General features: G+C 40.4%; 1 protein-coding gene across 1 annotated transcript; it reads left to right on the plus strand.

Annotated features, from left to right (window-relative positions):
- Positions 1-6153: 6153 nt before the first annotated feature.
- On the plus strand, positions 6154-21478 carry IL26 (interleukin 26). The gene is made up of 5 exons (XM_020881705.2): positions 6154-6346; positions 6432-6488; positions 6662-6796; positions 20764-20829; positions 20916-21478. Exons 1-5 carry the CDS (start codon positions 6176-6178, stop codon positions 21000-21002), a joined length of 516 nt encoding a protein of 171 aa, XP_020737364.1. The 5' UTR covers positions 6154-6175; the 3' UTR covers positions 21003-21478.
- Positions 21479-22708: the final 1230 nt, after the last annotated feature.

Genomic DNA, 22708 nt, shown 5'->3' on the forward strand with positions numbered 1-22708 from the left:
TATATGAAATCTGCTTGGGACTTCTTTTCTATTTTGAAATCATGGCTAGGGTACTGTATTCTTTGCAGGTTTTATGGATGTCATGCCTTTCATTGCCAGAGAACAAATGACCGACTTGTCAAAACTGAAAACTCTAAGGAAACCAACACCTACACAGCTATTGCTGTTGTCTGGTCGCTGTGCTGTGTCTGACTCTTTAATGAGCCCATGGGGGTAGCCTGCCAGGCCCCTCTGTCCATGAGATTTACCAGGCAAGAATACTGGAGTGGGCTATCATTGCCTTCTCCAGGGGATCATTCTGACCCAGGGATCGAACCTGAAGTTGAACCCACATTTCTGCGTTTCCTGCATTGGCAGGTGGATTCTTTACCCCTGACCCACCAGGGAAGCCCCTCAAAGCTGTGTGATACTGCCTAATAGCTACTGGAATGGAAAATACTTTTTTGTGTGTGTTGGTGTGTTTGTTTTTTTCTCACACTGTCCATCAAAAGATTTTGAACTCAATCATACATCATGTTTATTTATTAATCTGGAGAGTCAACATGGTACAGTGGAAACACCATTGGATTTGTTGTTCAAAGACGTAGGTCAAAACCCAGGTTGCTGCTTCCTGTCTTTTCACCTTCAGACTTGTCATTCAACTTCTTTCAGTCTCAGCTCTCTTACCTGTAAACCAAGAAAAACAAGACCTCCTTTACCTTTTTTAGAAGTACTGGGAAGATCAAGTAAAGGAAAATAGTTATGATGAGATATGATTAGACATAAGATTAGATATTCCTACAGTGAATATGCAAGGGTTATAAAATATCACAAAGATTTGTTTTATTATTCCTGACATTTTTTCCTTTTGTTCCTTTCCCCTTAGCTCACTGTTTTCCCGTCTCCTGTTTTCTGTGGTGTCCACCAAAGCCTCCGACACTCCTTGCATCCTGCTCTCCAGTGTGGAGGGAGCCCACACACGGAGTGGAAAACACATGTGCTTTGGAGTCTCACAAACATGGGCAGAATTCTCTGCCTTTTTGAACTGAGTGTCACCAGGCATGTGATTCAACTTCCCTGGACCTCAGGTTTTTTCTCTGTAAAATGTAGCAATACCAGATGCTCTAAGACTAACTACATTCTCAAGTATAATGGGAAGTATTTAGTTGTACCCTGAACTTAAGGATATAAAAACGTTCTTCTCCCAACAACCTCCAATAAGCTTGGGGGATGACAAACACTCAGTTTAAGAACCTAGTGAATGAATTAATTAATGATGAAGGGTGAAAACATAGAATACCAGCTGCCTAACACAAGGCCTGGAACATAGGCTGAGACCCTCAGTGAATTTCCTTGCTGTTTCTTCCTTATGCTGCTCATGTGTCCAACCTCAATAGCCCCCTTTCTTCCACGCAGACCATTGACAGCACTCTTCTTCCCCTCTCTAATCTGTTCTCATCCATCCCTATAAGGATGTAAATAAAAGATAAACAGGTTTCTTGGATGGTTCAGTAAAGCAGGACCTACCATTTCTGAGGGGACAAAAATCAAGCTATCATTGTACTGAACAAATTATCTATCTATAACTATTTCATGTCTATATCTTCTGACTCTATCCTGGGAAAAACATTGGATTTCAGTGTTTTTTGTCTTTGTTTGAATGACTGGTTTAAATAGATCTATTTGCTTCTTATTCATGTCTGTGTTGATTTCAGGATTTATGATCCTGAGAATCATACCAATCTTTGAGGTCATTAAATGTCATATATCAAAAAATTTAAGATGCAATATATTGGGAGTTGCAGTATTCTTTCATTTACCACGGAGAGAAAGAAAAAAAAAAATGTTGCTGAATAAACTACAAAGCAGTGCTTTCTTAACTTTTAGCATATGGCTCTTGCTTTGCAAGAAAATATGTATTTTTGATCATTCCTCCAAAGACAAATATTTACTTCTCTAATATCAGATTTGTGGTCCACTGTTGCTCTGTGCCTTTCTATAAACACATTAACTTTAGTGTCAAGGCCAAATCATAGGGTAATTTCTCCAAAAGCATTTGAACAGCACTTAAGCTCAATACCCACAGTAATAGCCACACACACAGTTCAATTAGAGTGATGACGTCATTAGAAAGAGACGACTGTACAGACTCTGATTCAGTGATGTCATTTTAAGACTCCATGTATTAGAAAACAGGCTAGGATTTCAGAGATATTTACATATGAAAACAAAGCATCTTAGAGTCAACAAAACGATTTAGCAAATTAAAAATCCCCATTTTTTTCCTCCTACAGAGGAGCAGATGCACCACTGAGGACTCAAAGTGAGCTGTGGTTCTCTGCCGGAGCCGGGGAGCTCATTTTGCTTATTGGACATGCTTGACCAGCAGGCTGCAAGTGGCTAGCATTCTTCTGGGTAGGAAGGGACTTAAATTTCAAGGGAAATGGCTGTCATGTTGGCCTTTAGGAACTGGGGCATTTGTTGTGCACTGGGGCAGATAAAGTGTTTGAATGTTCTCTTGTATATTATGTAGGAGTGGCAGCCTTAAAATATTCACTTTGTTGGTCCTAGTCCGCCCTCTGGGTGTGTGTGGGATAAATGGGACTCTTCAAGTCCACACATTCTGAAATGCTGTCAGATCATTGTTCATCCTTCCTTTTTCTCATTTTCTTCAATCGTTTCTCAGAGCTTCTCAAGGCTTTTAATAAACTTGAACACTATTCAGAGCATTACACATGCATTTTGCCAGGGTCTGCATATTTGTGTTTATTCCCCCCTGCCCCTACCTCCAGTTTGTATGTTGAAACCTAGACACCAAGGTGATGGTATTTTGGAGAGGTAATTTGATCATGAAGGCAGAGCCGTGGTGATCGGGGTTCCTGCCTTTAAAGAAGAGGTTCCAGAGAGTTCCTTCACTCCTTCCACCATGTGAGGACACTGTGAGAGGCTGGCATCTGCAACCCAGGGCAGAACCCTTCCTAGAATGGGACCATGCTGGCATGTTGATCTTGGACATCCAGCCTGAAGAACTGTGAGGATAAATTTCTGTTCTTTGAAACCTACCCAGTCTTGTTAGAGCACCCGCATGGACTAAGACGTATTTATTATTTGAAAAATAGTAATGCAGTAGCTACCACTTTCAGAGAGCTGCTATAGCTGGCATTGTGCTAACCATTCTATTCATATTGTTGTATTTTTTGCTCACGATAACCCTTTGCGGTAGGTATAATTATTGTCCTGCTTTAACAATGACACAAACTGAAGCTTAGAGAGGATTAGTAACTTTCCCAATGCCTTAATAACTAATGAGAAGTGGATCTGAGTTTCAAAACTAAATCTCCTTGTAATGAACAGCAATTTTCATACAAGTCTGTAGAAGAAAATTGTGGAAGTGATATAATAAAAATAAATCCAAATGAGCAGAAACTTCTCAATTGGTACCTGAAAGACACTGTGTACTTCTTCTAATGGTTCTTCTACGGATTAGGGCACTTTTGGAACGTCCCTTGGGAACTGTCTTCAGGATCTGCGCTTTGAGTACCCTGTTCAAAGGGATGCTCACTATCCATCCTGTGAGGTCAGCTTTGACTCTTTAATGCACGCTAACGAGGCAGGTCTGCTGACTAAGGTGTTGGATGACTGTGATCACTGGGGTGACACAATTTTCAGTCATGAAAAGACTGGTTTTCTTAAGTTGGCTGAAACCTAAAGCAGAAGCACCCTTGGGGCATATATGATCTTTCTTGGATCATGAGGATTTGAGAGACATAAGATATTTATGGAAATGCAGCTATCTGAGGTCAAAAAAACAGCAACCCTGATGACTGTCAATATAAGCAATTGGAGTTGCATGTATGTTTTGTTGGTATGAATCAGGGCCCCCAGATTTTAGTGGCTCAAGGCAGTGTATGGCTCCTAGCAGTATTCTATGCGGTGTTTTTATTGCAGGAGGCTATACAACTGGATAGACTTTAGGTTTGGTGGCCATGTATAAGTCCTTGTTGTCCTATGTCTACCCACTCAGTATGTTAATCCCATGCCTGCTGAAAGCATTTGGGGTTTTGATTCCTAATGTTAACACTCTTTTGTCTAAAAGAACTTTGAACAGTAGGTATCACTCTGCTTGAAAAAAAAACAACCAGAACCAACAAACCCTTAAGATATTTCACATCCAGTTCCAACATCCTTTAAGCTACTCCCAGTTAAAACCTCAAAGCTGGTACACTGGGGCAACCTTGAGGGATGGATGGGGAGGGGGTTGGGAGGGGGGTTCAGGATGGGGGACACATGTACACCCATGGCTGATTCATGTCAGTGTATTGCAAAACCACTACAATACTGCAAAGTAATTAGCCTCCAATTAAATTAAGATAAAGTAATTAATTAAACCCAAAAACCCCAATTCTTCCTTTTCCTGAACTCATGTAAAACTTCAGTAAACTTCACTTTGCACTCCTGATCAACAGTCTTCTGGTAGGTCTTTGGGAAGAATTCTCATCTCATTTCAGATGAGCAGAGGTACTGCTCATTAATTAGCAGAGGTACTCCTCTGGAAATGACATTTGGGCTCTCCAAAGAGATCCACTTACTTTTAAAAAAAATCTAATCTTGTTTTATTTCTTTTAAGTCACTTTTAGAAAACTGAACTTGTTCATAAGTTAGAATCATATTTGTTTTTTAATTTATACTTTATTTTGACCATACCACACAGCATGTGGGAATCTTAGTTCCCTAACCGGGGATCGAAGCCACGTGCGCTGCTTGGGAAGCCCAGAGTCTTAACAACTACACCACCAGAAAAGTCCTGACCCACCTACTTTTTGAAACAGCAGAAAATACTCCCATGTGTTTGGATTTTTTTTACTTTATACTTTCTCTTTCCTCCTGTGATGCCCTGAATTCAGTCTTGTGTTCTGATGCCTGTTTATTGATTCTTCCTAGTTTTGATGAATCTCTTATCACAACCAGAGTTTTAGTGTTAACTTGCCCAGATTGAGGCTGGTGCCATTCGTCCTGGGCTTTGGTGACCTAGCGCTGCTTCTCAGTATATGGTTCTGAGCTGTGTCCATGTGTTATCCTGGGGATGCTATGCAAAAGGAAACATCGCCATGGGAAGAATTGGGACAGAGTTGAGGGCAGAAGTCCATGGAGCATCTACTTTAGTATGTGGGCCCATGGTTCCAAGCACTGTGCTTTGTATAGATAGATGCTTGGTAAAAATTTGTTAATGGAATAAATGAAAAAACAAAACAGTTATAGTGAAAAGTGAAGTCGCTCAGTCGTGTCCAACTCTTTGCAACCCCACGGACTGTAGCCTACCAGGATCCTCAGTCTGTGGGATTTTCCAGGCAAGAATACTGGAGTGGGTTGCCATTTCCTTCTCCAGGGGATCTTCCCGACCCAGGGATAGAACCTGGGTCTCCTGCGCTGCAGGCAGACTCTTTACTGTCTGAGCCTCCAGGGAAGCCCATGGACCGATGATAGAGAACCTATTAAATTAATAGGTTAATTAGGTAGGTTAATTAAGTAGGTCTTAATTCCAGGTCCTGGTTCAAAAAAGTCTTGAGTATGTTGGGGGAGTTAAAATGTATGAGGTGGAAAAATTCTTGAATACAATTGGAAAATTTTTCTCTTGAGTCTTGATGGTGGGCTGCAGAATGATGGCTTCTGCTGGGTGGGGTAGGGGCAGACAGATGAAAGATCTGGCAAAGGACAAATGTCAAACCCATATGAGGTCATGAGCAGGTTTCCCAGGGCTGCTCATTCTATACTTTTTCTGGGATACTAGTTACAAAAGCAGATTTTCTTTTTTTTCATATTTAAAAACAGTCACGCAGCCTCCAGGAGATCAGGGTTCTTTTACTGGCATGGCTTGGCTTTTAAAAATAATGAAATCTGTTGTGAGACACATCTGAGGTTCTGAATGCTTTTTGGAAACAGGGCCCCCACCTTGCCAGTAAATTTGAGCTTTTACTTAATGTCACCCTATGGTGTGGTCAATGTTTTTTGATTATGAAGCAAGCTCTGAAAAATTAGAACTGAAGTGATCTTCCTCTTTCTAAACTGTAAGTTATCTTTCGCAGCATCTCATTGGAGAGGCGACCTTGAGGGCTAAAGTAAGTAGGTTATCCTCCCGTCTAACCGGCACAAATAACTGGTTACTGTGAGTGACACGAGCTGAGTGGGGTGGAGGGAAATGTGGGTGAGTTGCATTTTGAGATCTGGGTTGCTGTTTGTCACCCTGTCTCTTGCCATTGCTAAGCAGAAGCAATCACCCTTTGCCGAAAGTTGTTACCCAAGGGGAACCCTGTCCCAAGCTGTTGACACGCTCTATGTCAAGGCAGCAAGCCTCAGAGCAACGATTCCAGTAAGTATTAGGCTCTGCTTAGAATGAAGACCTAAGGGACATTTGAAATGCTGGATAAATCTTATTTCTCTTTGTTTTATTGTAGGAAGATCGCATAAAAAATATACGGTTATTAAAAAAGAAAACAAAAAAGCTATTTATGGTAAGCCAGGGGGTGCTTTTCTTTCTCACATTTCTACTTGTTGCATGCTTTTCTCCTTGCATTTTTAATTTTTCCAGATGGTCATGAAGTAGTAATCAGGGGGATATTTTGGTTCATTTTACAAAAGCTGCTCATGGTTTACCTTAGGCAATTTTTTCCTATCTTATTTATAGAAAAACTGCAGATTCCAGGAACAACTTCTGTCCTTCTTCATGGAAGATGTTTTTGGTCAACTCCAGTTACAAGTTTGCAAGGAAATGCACTTTGTGGAAGAATTTCATAGCCTTAGGCAGAAATTGAGCCGCTGTGTAAGTATGCACAGCAAATATGGTTTTGATCCTAGAAATCTACCTAGAAAATAGCATATTTTGTTTTCACCCCAACGGGTGAGTGAAGGGATTTTCTAATTGTTGGCTTGTAGTCCAAATGGAGAATCCATCACCAGGGAAACAGTATCAAATAATCCTGTATAACTTCTCATGCCACTATGTTCTATTTCTTAAGGAATGACATGTAAAATAAGTTGAAGAGAGCTAAAAGAGCATAAGATGCTCCTTAGATCAATATTTAGTTTTTCAAATCAGTTTCTCTTTGTGCAAATCCAAACTAATTCATTCATTTAACAAATATTTCTGAAGCACCAATGATGTGCCAAACACTTTTCTAGAGTGTCCTTGTTATTCTTCTTTCCTTTCTTCCTTTCTCTTCTCTCTTTTTTCTCTTTCTTTTTTGCTCACTTTCTCTCACCTCCTCTTTCTTTCCCATATTGATAAGTGCTTTTAGATTGACTTTTTCTCATTTATTTGTGTAAGTATAGAATTGTATCCTTTACAAGGCAAAGTTTCAGTCAAAACAAAATGATAAAAGAAGTGTGTTCTTCTTTGGTACCTAAATTATTTGATGCAGTGGTATGGTCACCGTCACCCTAAGCAATCGGGTACTCATTAAGAAGGCAGAAGTGACCGTATTTCTAACATCCATGATATTAAAGATCAGTATAGAGACAAAACAAAGCAAAACAACCAAGCCAGGATCTGTGCAGTAGTTGGCTCGCCTCTGTGAGAAGTGTTGAGTGGGTTTTGTTCTAAATATGCGCTCTCCAGTCTCCTGTGGCTGTACTGGTAGGTGGCACAAAGTAGGGGGTAGTGAAGGTTATTACAGTCCTTGGGTCACCAGAAGGTAATGAGCTTTCTATCCTTGGGCATCAGGGTCACGAAACTTAAACTCTGGGCTGTTGGTAGCAGATTTTCAGTTTTAAAATATCAGGACATCTTTTTTCTTGTGGTCCATGAAAGTACACAGTAATCCAAATTCCAGCCTACAGTGCAGACAATTTTTATAAGGGTGAGCTGGTCAGTAGGGTAAAAAAATATAACAAATTTATGTTCCCTTTGGTTAGTTTGTGTTTAAGTTACATCCTCATCTGGGACTTGGGTTGCATTCCGTTCAGTTCAGTCACTCAGTCATGTCGGACTCTTTGTGATCCCATGGACTGCAGCACACCAGACTTCCTGTCCATCACCAACTCCCGAAGTCTACTCAAACTCATGTCCATTACATTGCTGATGCCATCCAAACATCTCATCCTCTGTCATCCCCTTCTCCTCCTGCCTTCAATCTTTCCCAGCATCAGGGTCTTTGCCAATGAGTCTGTTCTTCGCATCAGGTGGCCAAAGTATTGGAGTTTCAGCTTCCGCATCAGTCCTTCCAATGAATATTCAGGACTGATTTCCTTTAGGATGGACTGGTTGGATCTCCTTGTAGTCCAAGGGACTCTCAAGAGTCTTCTCCAACACCACAGTTCAAAAGCATCAATTCTTCAGCACTCAGCTTTCTTTATAGTCCAACTCTCATATCCATACTTGACTACTGGAAAAACCATAGCTTTGACTAGACAGACCTGTGTTGGCAAAGTAATGTCTCTGCTTTTTAATATGCTGTCTAGGTTGGTAATAGCTTTTCTTCCAAGGAGCAAGCATCTTTTAATTTCATGACTGCAGCCACCATCTGCAATGATTTTGGAGCCACCCAAAATAAAGTCTGCCACTGTTTCCCCATCTATTTGCCATGAAGTGATGGGACTGGATGCCATGATCTTTGTTTTCTGAATGTTGAGCTTTAAGCCAACTTTTTCACTCTCCTCTTTCACTTTCATCAAGAGGCTCTTTAGTTCTTCACTTTCTGCCATAAGTGTGGTGTCGTCTGCGTATCTGAGGTTATTGATATTTCTTCCAGCAATCTTGATTCCAGCTTGTGCTTCATCCAGTCCAGCATTTTGCATGATGTACTTTGCATATAAATTAAATAAGCTGCATAGTTTCCCATAAACTTTCATATTCCATTAAAATAATAAGGTACAGAGTCATCCAATTTAATGTAATATTATTGTAAATGAAGTTTGTTAATGATGCTGAGGTACTAGAAATCCTCGTCTGATACAGTATAGTATATCTGGACCCCTGAAACTCCCAAAAGCCATGTCTGCTTTGACCACTGATTTTATTTCTTCAGCTCATATAGCTAGAGACCACATAATAGTTATAACCCAAACCGAGCAATGTTTCAGACGAAAAACTTAGAAACCATAGAGCTATCTAGGAACTCTGGTTTGCCTTGACTTGCTGTGGGAGAAGTCAGTTCCCAAAGGGACCTTAGTTTGTCAAGAGCTTTTCTTGAGAGACTTGGGCTGCTGCAGGATGGGAGTAGGGCGGTACCGCTCAGGCTCATCCTGGAGGCTTTCCAAGGCGGCTGGCTCCCTCTTGTGGCCAAATACGAGCACATCACCTAGCCAACCATCCTGAGGTCCACCTAATTCTGGTCTTTCCTTCTAATGATCCCCCCTCCCAATACAACCCTTATTAGCTTTGGTTAATTTGGCTCACAAGCTAAGGACTTTATGAGCTGGAGTAAACAAACCGCCTCCGTAAAACTGTAAAAAAGAAAGTCGAAGGATTAAGCTGAGCTTTAGAAAGTTGCCTCCGATATTGCTTTAGGGAAATAAGTTTAATTTTAATAACAGGCTTGTATTTAGTTTTTCTGGCAATCACCATTTTTTCTTTTTGGCTACAGAAGCAAGCATGTGTCTAATATAAATTAACTGAGCATTTGCTGCTCTGTGTGGAATTCTGAATCAGTGGATGTGGCAGAGATTAGTAGAGGGAAGTTATAAAATGTGAAGTAGGTGACATTTATTTACATGTGATTTTTTTTCCTTCTTTTTTGAACATTTGCTTTAATTTTGGGAAGATTGGCTGGGGGCAGTTTTCCTAACAGAGCAGCTGTGCCCTGCACCAGATGTGTAATTGTCACTGTGTTTCTTTTTTCCCCCTTCCTTCCAGGGACCTCAGGCTACCTTAATTCTTGAATATGCCAATGAATCAAAGCTTTGCAAGTTGCAGAAACTTTTCTCCCCCTTCCATGTGGCTTTGCTGGTTGCTTTAAAGCTCTCCTCTCTATCTTACTGAAACTTGGGCAGACTTTCGAGGAATTGATCCTGAGACTAAATCCATGTCTTGGTCTATAGAATCTGGAGTTAAAAAAAGAAAAAGAAAACCAGAAATAGCATCTATGGTCCAATCCAGTCATCTCTCTTTTTTTTTTTATTGGATGCAGACATTTCTAGGTGTGGCGATTCTGACTCATTCGGAAATATCTGTATGATATCCCTTATAGGAATCTAAAAAGAAATTATACAAATGAGCTTATTTTACAAAACAGAAACAGAGAAGTTTTCCTCACAGAGGGGGAAAGAGTCGAGGGAAGGGAGGGATAGTTAGGGAGTTTGGGATTGACATGTACACGCTGCTATATTCAAAATGGAAAACCAAAAAGGCTGCAGCAATTTACATTCTCACCAACAGTGTAGGAGGATTCCTTTTTCTCCACATCCTCTCCAGCATTTATTATTCGTAGACTTTTTGATGATGGCCATCTGACCAGTGTGAGGTGATACCTCATTATAGTTTTGATTTGCATGTCTCTAACGGTTAGTGATGTTGAGCATCTTTGCACGTGCCTGTTGGCCATCTGTATGTCTGCAGGGGTGAGACTCCAGGCAACAGAAACAATGGAAAGAGCACTGCAATAAGGTGCTTGGACTGAAGTGTGCACACTAGTGCCATAAGGAAGGACAAGGAGAGTCTGACGAAGAGAGCGGAGTCGGGTGAAAGTGGAAGTGTCTGGCTCTTCGACCCCATGGACTGCAGTCCACCAGGCTTCTCTGTCCACGCAATTCTCCAGGCAGGAATACTGGAGTGGGTAGCCATTCCCTTCCGCAGGGATCAAATCCAGGTCTCCTGCATTGCAGGCAGATTCTTTATCATTTGCGGCATTAGGGAAGCCCAGACTGGGATGCGGAGAAGGTGATGGCACCCCACTCCAGTGCGCTTGCCTGGAAGATCCCATGGACGGAGGAGCCTGGTGGGCTGCAGTCCATGGGATCGCACAGAGTCGGACACGACTGAGCAACTTCACTTTCACTTTTCACTCTCATGCATTGGAGAAGGAAATGGCAACTCACTCCAGTGTTTTTACCTGGAGAATCCCAGGGACGGAAGAGCCTGGAGGGCTGCCGTCTATGGGGCCGCACAGAGTCGAACACGACTGAAGTGACTTAGCAGCAGCCGCAGTAGATTGGGTGAGCCCAAGGTTTCTACTTGGAAAGCTGGCTGGTTGGTGGTGTCATTCACTATGAGATCAGAAGGAAAAAGCTTGGAGAAAGGTTAATAAATTGCTTTAGGTCTGCTAAAAGTTTGACAAGTCCCATGCATAAATACAATCATAGGAGTGATATTTTTGCTTATATTTATATTTATGTTTATATTTATGATGTTTATATTTGTGTATGTTTATATGTATGTTTATATATATTTATAAATATATTTGTATGTTTATATTTATGTTGCATGTTTATATTTATGATGTATTTGTTAACAGATTTATTGATATGTAATTAGCATGCAGTTAACTGAATGGATTTAAAGTGTGTTACTGGGTAGTTTTAACTTATGTGTATATTTGTGAAATCATCACCACAATTAAGATGATGAACACATCCATCACCCCTCAAAGTTTCTTTGGTTGGCTTGGTAATCCCCTCCCCTTCCCCTCCCCAACACTGTTTCCAGAGGACCACTGACCAGCTTTCTGTCACTGTAGATTTATTTGCATTTCCTAGGATTTAATGTAAATGGTTTTACAGATGATCCCTAACTTACAATGGTGTGATTTTTGACTTTATAGAGGTACAAAAGGTATGTATTTCCAGTTTTCCTGGGCCAGTGATTCCTGGCCCGGTACTCTCTCTTGATATTGGACAGCAGCGGCAGCCACAGCTCCCGGTCAGCCAAGAGATGAGGGTAAACAACCAATCCACTTACCACCGTTCTGTACCCAGACAACTATTCTGTTTTCACTTTCATTACAGTATTGAATAAATTCTACGAGATATTCAACATTTCAGCATGAAATAGGCTTGTGTTAGGTGATTTTTCTCCATTGTAGGCCAATGTAAGTGTTCTGAACACGTTTAAGCTAGGCTAGGCTAAGCTATGATGCTTGGAAAGTTAGGTATACTGGGCATATTTTTAAGTCTTTATCGAATTTGTTACAGCCTTGTTTCTGTTTTATGTCTCAGTTTTTTGACCTTGAGGCATATGCGATATTAGCTCCCTGACCAGAGATTGAACCCATACTCGCTAGGTTGAAAGATGAAGTCTTAACAACTGGACTGCCAGGGGAGTCCCTTAAATGCATTTTTGACTTAAGATATTTTCAATTAACAATAGGTTTATCAGGACTTAAGACAATTATAAAGTGAGGAAAATCTATATACGTGTCATATTCTTTAAAGTCTGACTTCTACTCAGTATGATTATTTTGAGACTCACTCGTGTTATTGAGTGTATTAATTACTTCTTCCCTTTTCATTGCCAATTAACATTCCACTGTAATGATATACCACACTTTATCTATGCATCTATTGATGGCTATTTATTTTTTCCAGTTTTTCATTATCACACAAAAAGCTGCTATTAATATTTATATACTTCCCCAGCGACTCCGTCAGTAAAGAATCTGCCTGCAATGCAGGAGACCTGGGGTTCAGTCCCTGGGTGGGGAAGATCCCCTGGAGAAGGAAATGGCAACCCACTCCAGTAATCTTGCCTGGAGAAATGCCACACAAGTCTTTTTGGAGAGAGATTCTCACCTCTGTTGAGTAAACACTTGAGTGTTAGGAGTGGTAAACACCTAGGCTGGATCATAGGTCAGGTGTATGTTTAATGATGCAATAAACAGCCAAGCTGTTTCCTAGAGGGGTTGAATCAGTTTACATTTCTACCAGTAGTGTATGGAGTTAAAATTGTTCAAAATCCTTGCTGTCATTTTTATGGTCAATGGCAATGTTTTTCTGTGTTTTATTGTGGATAGTTTCTATCGCTATACCTTCAAGTTTACAAAATTTACAAATCTTTTAGTTTGTAATATCTAACCTACTTTAGTCCCATTCAGTATGTTTTTCATCTTAGACATTATAGCCTTTGTTACTAGAAGTCTGAATTTGTTCTTTTTAATATTTTCCCTTTTCCTACTTCAAGTGATCCATCTTTCCTTTAGCTTCTAGAATGTACTATATGGACTCTATTTCTGTTATCAGTCTCTGATAATTATTGTTTAGATCTATTAATTCATAAAGCATTGCAAAATAATGCTTTAAAATTCTATTTCTTTTATTTATAAATAGGGATAATTATGTAAAGAGAATCTCTCCCCAATTGTTTGGCTGTCCTGAGGACCTTATCATATAAGAAGGTCAGAATAAACATGTAATTCTGGTTCTTACCTGTTTTAAATATTGTGATTTTCTAGATAGTGTGCAATTTTATTTAGAGTCAGCTGTTTATGCAAATGTATGAGATATTTTTAAAAGTTACCGAATGATGACATTATATTTTTAATTAAAACTTGTTATTTCATTTGCTTCAACAATGTCATCTCTACTGTTTAAAAAGAAACATGTAATTCATTTTCTTTATTTATCAGTTTTCAATATAACGATTGATTTTCTAATATTCTTTCAAGGTGATCAATGTGTTGTTATTTTCTCTTAGCTTCATTATTAAACTCCTGGACATAAATTCTTTTTCATTTTTGAGAAGTCTTTCTGGTTCTTTAAAGTTTAGGGTTTCTCTATAAATCCACCGAGACTGGCATCTTCTTGAGCCATTCTCAAGACACGGCACTACAACAATTTTCACAATAGACTCCAATGTCTGGAATCCCAGCACCACTGTATTCGAATGTCATCTTATCATTTCTGAGAACATTCTAGGTATTTTGCAGTACCTAGTAAAATATTATACATTTTAATAAGTCTGATTTGGGTAATTCAGGTGGTATAATTGTTTAAAGAAAAAAAAGCAGTGGTTAACATAAATATCTTTATTTTTAATCTTTGTTAGCCATGAAAAGTGAAAATGAAAGTTGTTCAGTTGTGTCTGACTCTTTGCGATCCCATGGTATTTGTCTAAATGATACTTGGAAAGTGCCTCTATGTAAAAAGACATTTTAAAGATTCTTATAGAAAAACTCTCAGACTTGAAAGGGAATTTAATAGTTACTTAGTTGAATTCATAGGATAATTCACCTAATTGCTAGTGCTCAAAGTTGAAACTGGAAAAAAAGTACATTAGTTTTCAAGATTTCATAATCTACTTTAATTAACATTTTGAGAGTCTAAATAGTAATTGGTAATTAGAGAGCTCTGTTTCTTTACATTAATTGTATGCGATTAATTTTTAAGTTTGGCAAGTCTTGTCAAATAGAATATTTGTGTCTAATTCTTGTAGAATGTTTGATAAGTAATTTGTATCATAAGTAATTTGTATGATCAAATAGTTGCAACTAGCCTGTCAAGTTGTGAAGCATTGCCAATTATTTGTTTGCAATTTTGAATATTTTAAAAATCACAATTGGCTGAACTGATAAAAACTGAAGCAGGAAGTGAGACTAATTCTGGTTTATTCTTTCATTAACTATGAAGTCCTAAACTTGTCTTTAACAATACAAATAATCTCATTGTGTGGTTTTTGGAAGAATTAAATAAGATACTATGTCAAAGTGCCTAATACATAGTAGTTCCGTAAAATTGTTCATATCTTTCCTTACTGTTTTCCATACTCAGAACACTAATTTTCTTCCAATTACATTTTCTCAACAATTTCCAAAGGAGAGATTCTCTTAAACAATCAAATACCTTTCTAGTGCCTAATGTTAGTGTTTTACTTATAGTGTTTAAGTGAAAGATAAAGAGATCATTTATGAGTCATCAGTTTTAACTTTGGTAAGTATATTTTCTAATTGTATTATAGAATTTCTTTTGCATCAAAGTTATCCCTTAGTTGTGCTGGGCTGTGCTGTGCTAATTCAGTTAATTCGTGTCCAACTCTGTGCAACCCCATGGACTGTAGCCCACCAGGCTCCTCTGTTCATGGGATTCTCCAGGCAGGAACACTGAAGTGGGTTGTCATGCCCTCCTCCAGGGGATCTTCCCAACCGAGGGATCGAACCCGCATCTCTTACGGTCTCCTGTGTTGGCAGGCGGGTTCTTCATCTCTAATGCCGCCTGGGAAGCCTGGTACATGCTCATAAAAGACTATAGTATAGTAAAACTCCTTTTGTAGGAAGAATTTGAGTTCATTATTTGTGAGAATACAGGGTGAGAGACTATGACATGTACAGCTGTCCGCTCCCTGGCCAAGCTATTTCATTTCCTCAGAATTATCAGTGGAGAGATTATTCAGTTTTGCTTTAGTGTATATAATACACAATACATATTCTCATGATTTTTCAAACACGTTGTGGATACTGGGGATTCAGATTTAAGGATTACATTTATTTTTTCATGAAATTCTTTTAAACAGAGCTCACTAATGCCCAGTATATACTTCAGACTACTATTAATATTAAAACAGTGGGCTTTGTGAACCCCAAAGCTCTAAGCTGATGCTTGCATTTCATTCATTGATTCATTCATTAAACAAGCACTGGGTATCTAGTGTTGCTGAACACTATTCCAGATGCTGGAAATTCAACAAAAATTGATAGATAATATCTCTTTCTGTACAGAATTCTTTTGAGAATGCCCTCAGTCAGTTTCAGCAACTCTCGGATTTTGATAGGTGCCATGAAGGGAGGAAACAAGAGGATGCTGAGGGCTGGAGGTTGGGGGCCGTATCACAGGTAACTGAATCTGAGACCAGAAGGGTGTTTGCATATATCACTGTTGGACTTCCCTGGTTGCCCAGTGCTTAAGACTCCGCAGTCCTAATGCGGGCAGCACAGGTTCGACCCCTGGTTAGGGAACTAGGATCCCACATGCTGCCAACTGTGACCCCCCAAAATAATAACAATAATAACAAATAAATACATAATCTCTGTTCTCTCCAACCTTTGAGCATCGGGCTTCCTCTGCCTACTCACCCATTCTGTTTCTTCCATCCCATTCTAGTCACCCTTTAAGATGCAACGCTCTTGTTTTTTCCTTCTGGAAGCCTCCTGGGGTCCCACAGTTGGATGGCCTCTGCTGTGTCCTTAGAACGGGTTTTGTTTTTAAATCACAATAGTATCATGTAGTATTGTGATTTTCCTTTGCTGTCTCTGACAATTACGGGCCATTGCTTGTGCCCCAAGGCTGTTTTCAGCATGTTGGGCACTTTTATAAATTAAGTAAAATCAATGCTATGTGGTCAGAGACACGATTATATGCCCAGCATATAGTAAGTATGCAGTAAACACCCATTGACTTAATGGTGAATGATTAGGCTGTTGCCTTGTGTTGTGTTATTCCGTGACTATCACACACACATTATTTTTTGTTTTTGAGCCAATCTCTGGTTATTCCAGCCCTACTAATAAATGCCTCTTGTCCAGTTCATAACTGCTTTGCCTGAGTCTGTCAAATCATGCAGCCGTTCTTAGAACAAAACTGCTGCCCTTTCATTTTGCATGCTGTTTTCTGCAAATGGAACTATACCTTGAAATACAAGGTAAAAGGAATCCCTCCTTCCAAGCAAAGAAATCTGAATTAGCAGTAAAATCAGGCTATCCTACTGGGTCTATAGACATGTTTATAACAGTGAGGAAAGTGAAAACTCTTGCATTTACTAGGGGTCATTTATAGTAAACAGAGCTCAAGGCACCAGAAAGAATCCCATAAACCTACAGAGCTCTAGAGGAAACAGTGCCACTATTAAGTGATGGGTTTTTATTTTTTGCCAAACCTTGTTTTTCTCCCCTTCTGCTCTCTTTGTTCTTCTTAGGGTGGCATGTGCCTTAGATGGGGTGAAGCCACAAACCTTTCTTGTAATCCCTACCCTACTATGGGAGGCCCCGTAGGCCCAAGCTGTCTGGGGAGAGGGCCTCGTCATCAAGGAATGCCTTAATGACATTTAATTTCTCTAATGTCCAGAATTTGGTTGGCTTCTTCGGTCTCACATTTTCAGTGTTAAATCTTTTTTTTTTTCCCCCAGTATTTATTTATTTTTGGCTGTGCTGAGTCTTCATTACTGCATGGTTTTTTCTCTAGTTGTGGCAAGTGGGGGCTACTCTCTTGTTGCCGAGAAAGGGCTGTGGGGTGCGCATGCTTCAGAGGTTGCAGTTCCTGGGCTCTGGAGCGCGGGCTCAGCATTGCGGTCCCCAGGCTCTGGAGCGCGGGGCTCAGCATTGCGGTCCCCAGGCTCTGGAGCGCGGGGCTCAGCATTGCGGTCCCCAGGCTCTGGAGCGCGGGGCTCAGCATTGCGGTCCCCAGGCTCTGGAGCGCGGGGCTCAGCATTGCGGTCCCCAGGCTCTGGAGCGCGGGGCTCAGCATTGCGGTCCCCAGGCTCTGGAGCGCGGGGCTCAGCATTGCGGTCCCCAGGCTCTGGAGCGCGGGGCTCAGCATTGCGGTCCCCAGGCTCTGGAGCGCGGGGCTCAGCAGTTGCGGTCCCCAGGCTCTGGAGCGCGGGGCTCAGCATTGCGGCCCCCAGGCTCTGGAGCGCGGGGCTCAGCATTGCGGTCCCCAGGCTCTGGAGCGCGGGGCTCAGCAGTTGCGGTCCCCAGGCTCTGGAGTGCGGGGCTCAGCAGTTGCGGTGCTCGGATTCTAGAGCGCAGGGCTCAGGGTTTGTGGCGCAGGGGCTTAGTTGCTCTGTGGCATGTGGATCTTCCTGGACCAGAGATCAACCCCCTGTTCCCTGCATCGGCAGGTGGATTCTAGTGTTACAGTTCTAAATCCTGACCCAGGCATATTTGATATTGTGCCCTATGACTTGCTCATTCAGCTCCTTGTGACTGATCTTTGCATCTAAGAACTTTGGATATATTGGAATTGGCAAGTATTGATTATCCTCATGAAGTCCTCTCTTCCAGTTGCAATGTTTGGGCCAACTACATTTATACTAGATAATTTCTGACTGGACGGCTTTAGCATCTAGCCAGATTCTCCATTTAAAAAGTAATAGGCAGTCTCCTCTATAATAATTATTTCCAGAACTACTCTCCTGGCTGGAACTAGAGTCGGTATTTCTAGAATTTACTTTTGCAGTTCCAGTCTGGAAAACAAATGAACAAAGGGAGCAAAACACACACAAACACACACACACACATAAACACACACACACACAAACACACACACAAACACACATAAACACACACACACATAAACACACACACAAACACACATAAACACACACACACATAAACACACACACACAAACATAAACACACACACAAACACACACACAAACACACAAACACACACACACACATGCAAACACACACAAAGACACACACAAACACACAGACACACACACAGAAACATGCAAACACACACACAAACACACACAAACACACACAAAACACACACAAACACACATAAACACACACACAAACACACACACACATAAACACACACACAAACACACACACACACACACAAACACACACACAAACACACACAAACACACACACACACAAACACACACATGCAAACACACACATAAACACACACACACAAATACCCACACAAACACACACACAAATACACACGCACAAACACACAAACACACACACAAACACACACACACAAAGACACACACAAACACACAGACACAAACACACAAACACACACACATAAACACACACAAACACACATAAATACACATAAACACACATAAACACACACACAAACACACATACACATAAACACACACAAACACACACATACATAAACACACACACAAACACACACACAAACACAAACACACACAAAGACACACACACATAAACACACACACAAACATGCAAATACACACACAAACACACACACAAACACACATAAACACACACAAACACACATGCAAACACGCATAAACACACACAAAAACACACACACACAGGGTTTCGTCTTTTGTTCATTACCTCACTGTGCAGTCTCTCTCTCTCTGTGTCTTTCTCTGTCAATTAGCTGAGGGTTTTAGAGGCATTCCCAGTATTTCCCCCAGGATAATACAGAGTAGGAATCTTTGACCTAAGATTTCTTTGGAACTGGATATTTAAGATTTTCCACAGGAGAATGTCTTGGCTGGAATATCTTTTCCAAGTTATACAGTTTTTTTAAATATAAAAAAATAGTATAATAGTGTATATATAGTGTATAAATAGTGTAATATAGTGGCTTTTAAATACATACTCTGGAGTCAAAATACCTGGGTTTGGATCTCAGCTCTTCCACTTATTAATACTATGTGAACATTGACAGAATGTTAACTTCAATGCTTGGGTTTTCTAACCTGTAAAATGGGGGTGATAATAGTACCTACCTCATAAGGTTGTTTTGAGGACTGAATGAGTTAATATAACCAAAGCCTTCATATTAGTGCCTGACACAGAATGCTAACAAAATACACGTTGACTACTATTATTTTTTATCTAACAATCTTCACATGAAGGGAAATTGGGATAAAGAAGAACTGCTAGAGTTTTATCTTCTATTATTGATCTTGTATTTTATTGATTTTCCCATCTACCACTATCCTATTTGCTAGCTCTGTTTTGCTCATTATTATGTCTTTAGTGCCTGACACATGATCTGACACTTAGTAGGCACTTCATGAATGCTTGTTTAACAAAGAAATGAATTCTTCCTGACTGTATGCGCTGATTCTGGCTACCACTGTCTTGGATTGGTTCCACCTTGTTTTGGCCTCACAGGGTCTGGTGTGGGAGGAAACGTCCCCTAAATTCATGGCCCTTATCTCAGGGAGGTTCGGCCCTTATGCTTGGGAGTCCTGCAGACGGAACCTTCACATTCTGTGTGCAGCTCTTCCATGCCTCATCACAAAAGCCTCTTTCACAGGAAGAATTTCTACCTTCCGATGCAAGGTCTTCCCTATGGGAATCTGTGGGAGAAAAAAAGCTGAGGAACGGAAGTTGGAGAATTTCTTCCTCCATGACTTCTAAGTGATAATCATGCTCAGATTTGAAAACTCACCTCCTCAAAGGAGACCAGCATTTACCAATCTCTCCCCACCCCAAGTCAGGCTACAGGCTGTCTTCTCAAGACACTAGCTTACTCTTCTTCCAGTTTAGAAACTAATATTCATTTCCTGGTGCTTTCTCCTGGGAATCAACATCTGAATATTGTACTATGCAATATTTCAAACAGCCAGAGTGATTTTTCAAAAAGTAAAATTTTTTTCTCATCATTCCCACAGCTCTTGTGTTTCCAGCATCTCTCTTGCTCCAGCCATGGTTTCTTTAAGTTTCTGGAAGGCGTAATCTTTCTTGCCTCAGGACATTTGCCCACCTTTCGCTCAGGTTCCCTGTGTATTATTTTTCCACCTGTGTATCCTTTCCAAATCCCTCTTTTCTTTCTTTACTTCCTCATATACCTGCTGCCTCCCCCCGTTCAGGCCTTAATTTAAGTGTCATTCCTCAAAAGAACCCTCTCTGACTATCCAGTTGAAAGAGGGTCATTTCTGTAGATCCCTATCATAGAGACATGAATTACAAACACAGTTTTAGTTGCAGTTTGTAAATTTTGATTTTTCTTTTTTTAAAAATTTATCATTATTCTCCCTCATGAAACTGTAAACTTTGTTAGGACAGAGGCCAGCGTATTATTTACTTGCCAGTGTATTTCATGCCCACAACATGCTCAAAAATTGTTGGTTGAGTGGATGGAAGAGTGAGTACTGGAACTTCTTCAGCAATATTTCTGTATTTACTGCTAATTTCTTAGATTTCCTGTGCTTCATCAGCTAGAGAGATGAAATCCATTACCAGGATGAAAAGAACATTTTATGAGGTAAGTATACCAAATTCTTGTCTTTGGGTACTTTTTTTTTAAGATATGAAATATTTCTGCTTCTAATATTTCTACTTTATCTGCAGATTGGAAATAAAGGAATCTACAAAGCCATCAGTGAACTGGATATTCTTCTTTCCTGGATTAAACAGTTCTTGGAAAGTATTAAGTAATTCAAGGAGCCAAGTGGGATTGTTTTATTATTTTGAAATATAATGAGCACAACCAGAGATCAATTTACAGCAGTGTATTTTCTTTTAAATATTTTGTACATAGTGCTAACAGCAAGTTAGATGTCTAGAGGAATTTAATGCAATAACATTTTGGAGAAAAGTTATAATTAATATGCACATTTTCTGTATTTTCAAAGAATGCTTTCATTTTGAATATGTTTTGTCATTCCCAAGTGCATTGTATGAGTTTAATCTAAAAGTGTACAACCAGAATTAAATCATGTAATATTTACTCAAAGAAAATGACAGATTTCTGGGATACAATATAATGAGACTTACATAGATGCCATGTATATAATTATTGTCTACTTAAGGAGTAAGCATAGAATAGTGTAGGGCTTGATGATAATTAATTATGCCCAGTGTGAACTTAGCCCCTAGCAGATTTTGATTTTAATGAAATAAGTTGTGTTTCTTTGTCCTGGATATCCTAAGACAGCATGCTAGAATTTCATTCAGTACAATGGGTAACTATCAGATCAGATCAAACGGTTGCACATGTAAACTAACTGCTTGGAATGGTTTAGTAGACACACGTTTGAAAGATAACTCAAGCTGCATAGACTACAAGGAACTAAGTGGAAATGATGCTAAAGCTTGATTATGTTCCTTCCAGGTGCCATGCAATTAAGAATGTTATTAGAGGCCAAATAGAAGTCTGAATGCAGTGAAGATTCTACCACAGGAAACTTGCCATACTATCTAAAAACCTTACCCATACAGCCAGCCCTTCAGTTGAATGAGTCATGTAGCCTGACTATTGTTTTGCATCAAACGGACCCTGCTTCAGCAGAGTAACCATGGGCAGTTTCAGAGAGTGATTTGTGTGATGGCTAATTCGCTTCCACAAAGCATCCATTCTGTCTCTGCTGCACACAGACAACCCTGGGACTTGGTGTTTTGTGGTAGGAATAGACAGGGTGTCCTGAAGGCCTCTGTGGTTTTCATCCTTGGCATCTCTTCTCTTGTTTTCTCACCATCCAGTCTCTTCAATCACATATTCATTTATCTATCCACTGGGGACTACCTTCTCTTTCATATTCCAAAAGTATCCCTTTGTTTCTTGCCCTTTCTCCTTCCTGCCTTCCCCATCAACACCCTGTGCCCCCACGTCTTATCCCACTGGGGACCTCATTATTAGACAGGCCCACAGGCAGGGAACGCTGTGGTGAGTGGAGGGGTTTGGGGGTGGGGAGTCTGGGGGACTCTGCGTTCATTTCGTGCTGTTGACTTAGGGCTTCCCAGGGCAGGCTTCGAGGCCATCAGTAATGGGGAAGCCTTCCTTGTTGAGCAATATTTGGAGGAGCTGGCATCTTGGGTCAGGAATCTGCCCCCTGGCTTTCCCATGGGCCCGAGAGGGAGTGGTGAACCAGCCATGGCCTCTCATTGGCTCACTTTCAGGCCCGCGGTGTTTTCCGGGGACAGGCACCCTCACAGCTGAATCTGTGCTTTGCTGCCACGGAGCCGAGAGTCTCCTGTCTTGGCTACCATTCTTAGGCTGTTTCATTACTTTGGAACTCCAGGTATTAGAGGGGATGTGAAATATTCACATTTGCCAATCGGGCAACTTTAGGTCCTTCGGGATAAAATTTCACCATTGTTCTAATACTTTGGAGTGATTGAATTCAAAGTTGTTTTTAAATTAT

The sequence above is a fragment of the Odocoileus virginianus genome, chromosome 24 (genome assembly GCF_023699985.2).
Source record: "Odocoileus virginianus isolate 20LAN1187 ecotype Illinois chromosome 24, Ovbor_1.2, whole genome shotgun sequence".
Classification (NCBI taxonomy): Eukaryota; Metazoa; Chordata; class Mammalia; order Artiodactyla; family Cervidae; genus Odocoileus; species Odocoileus virginianus.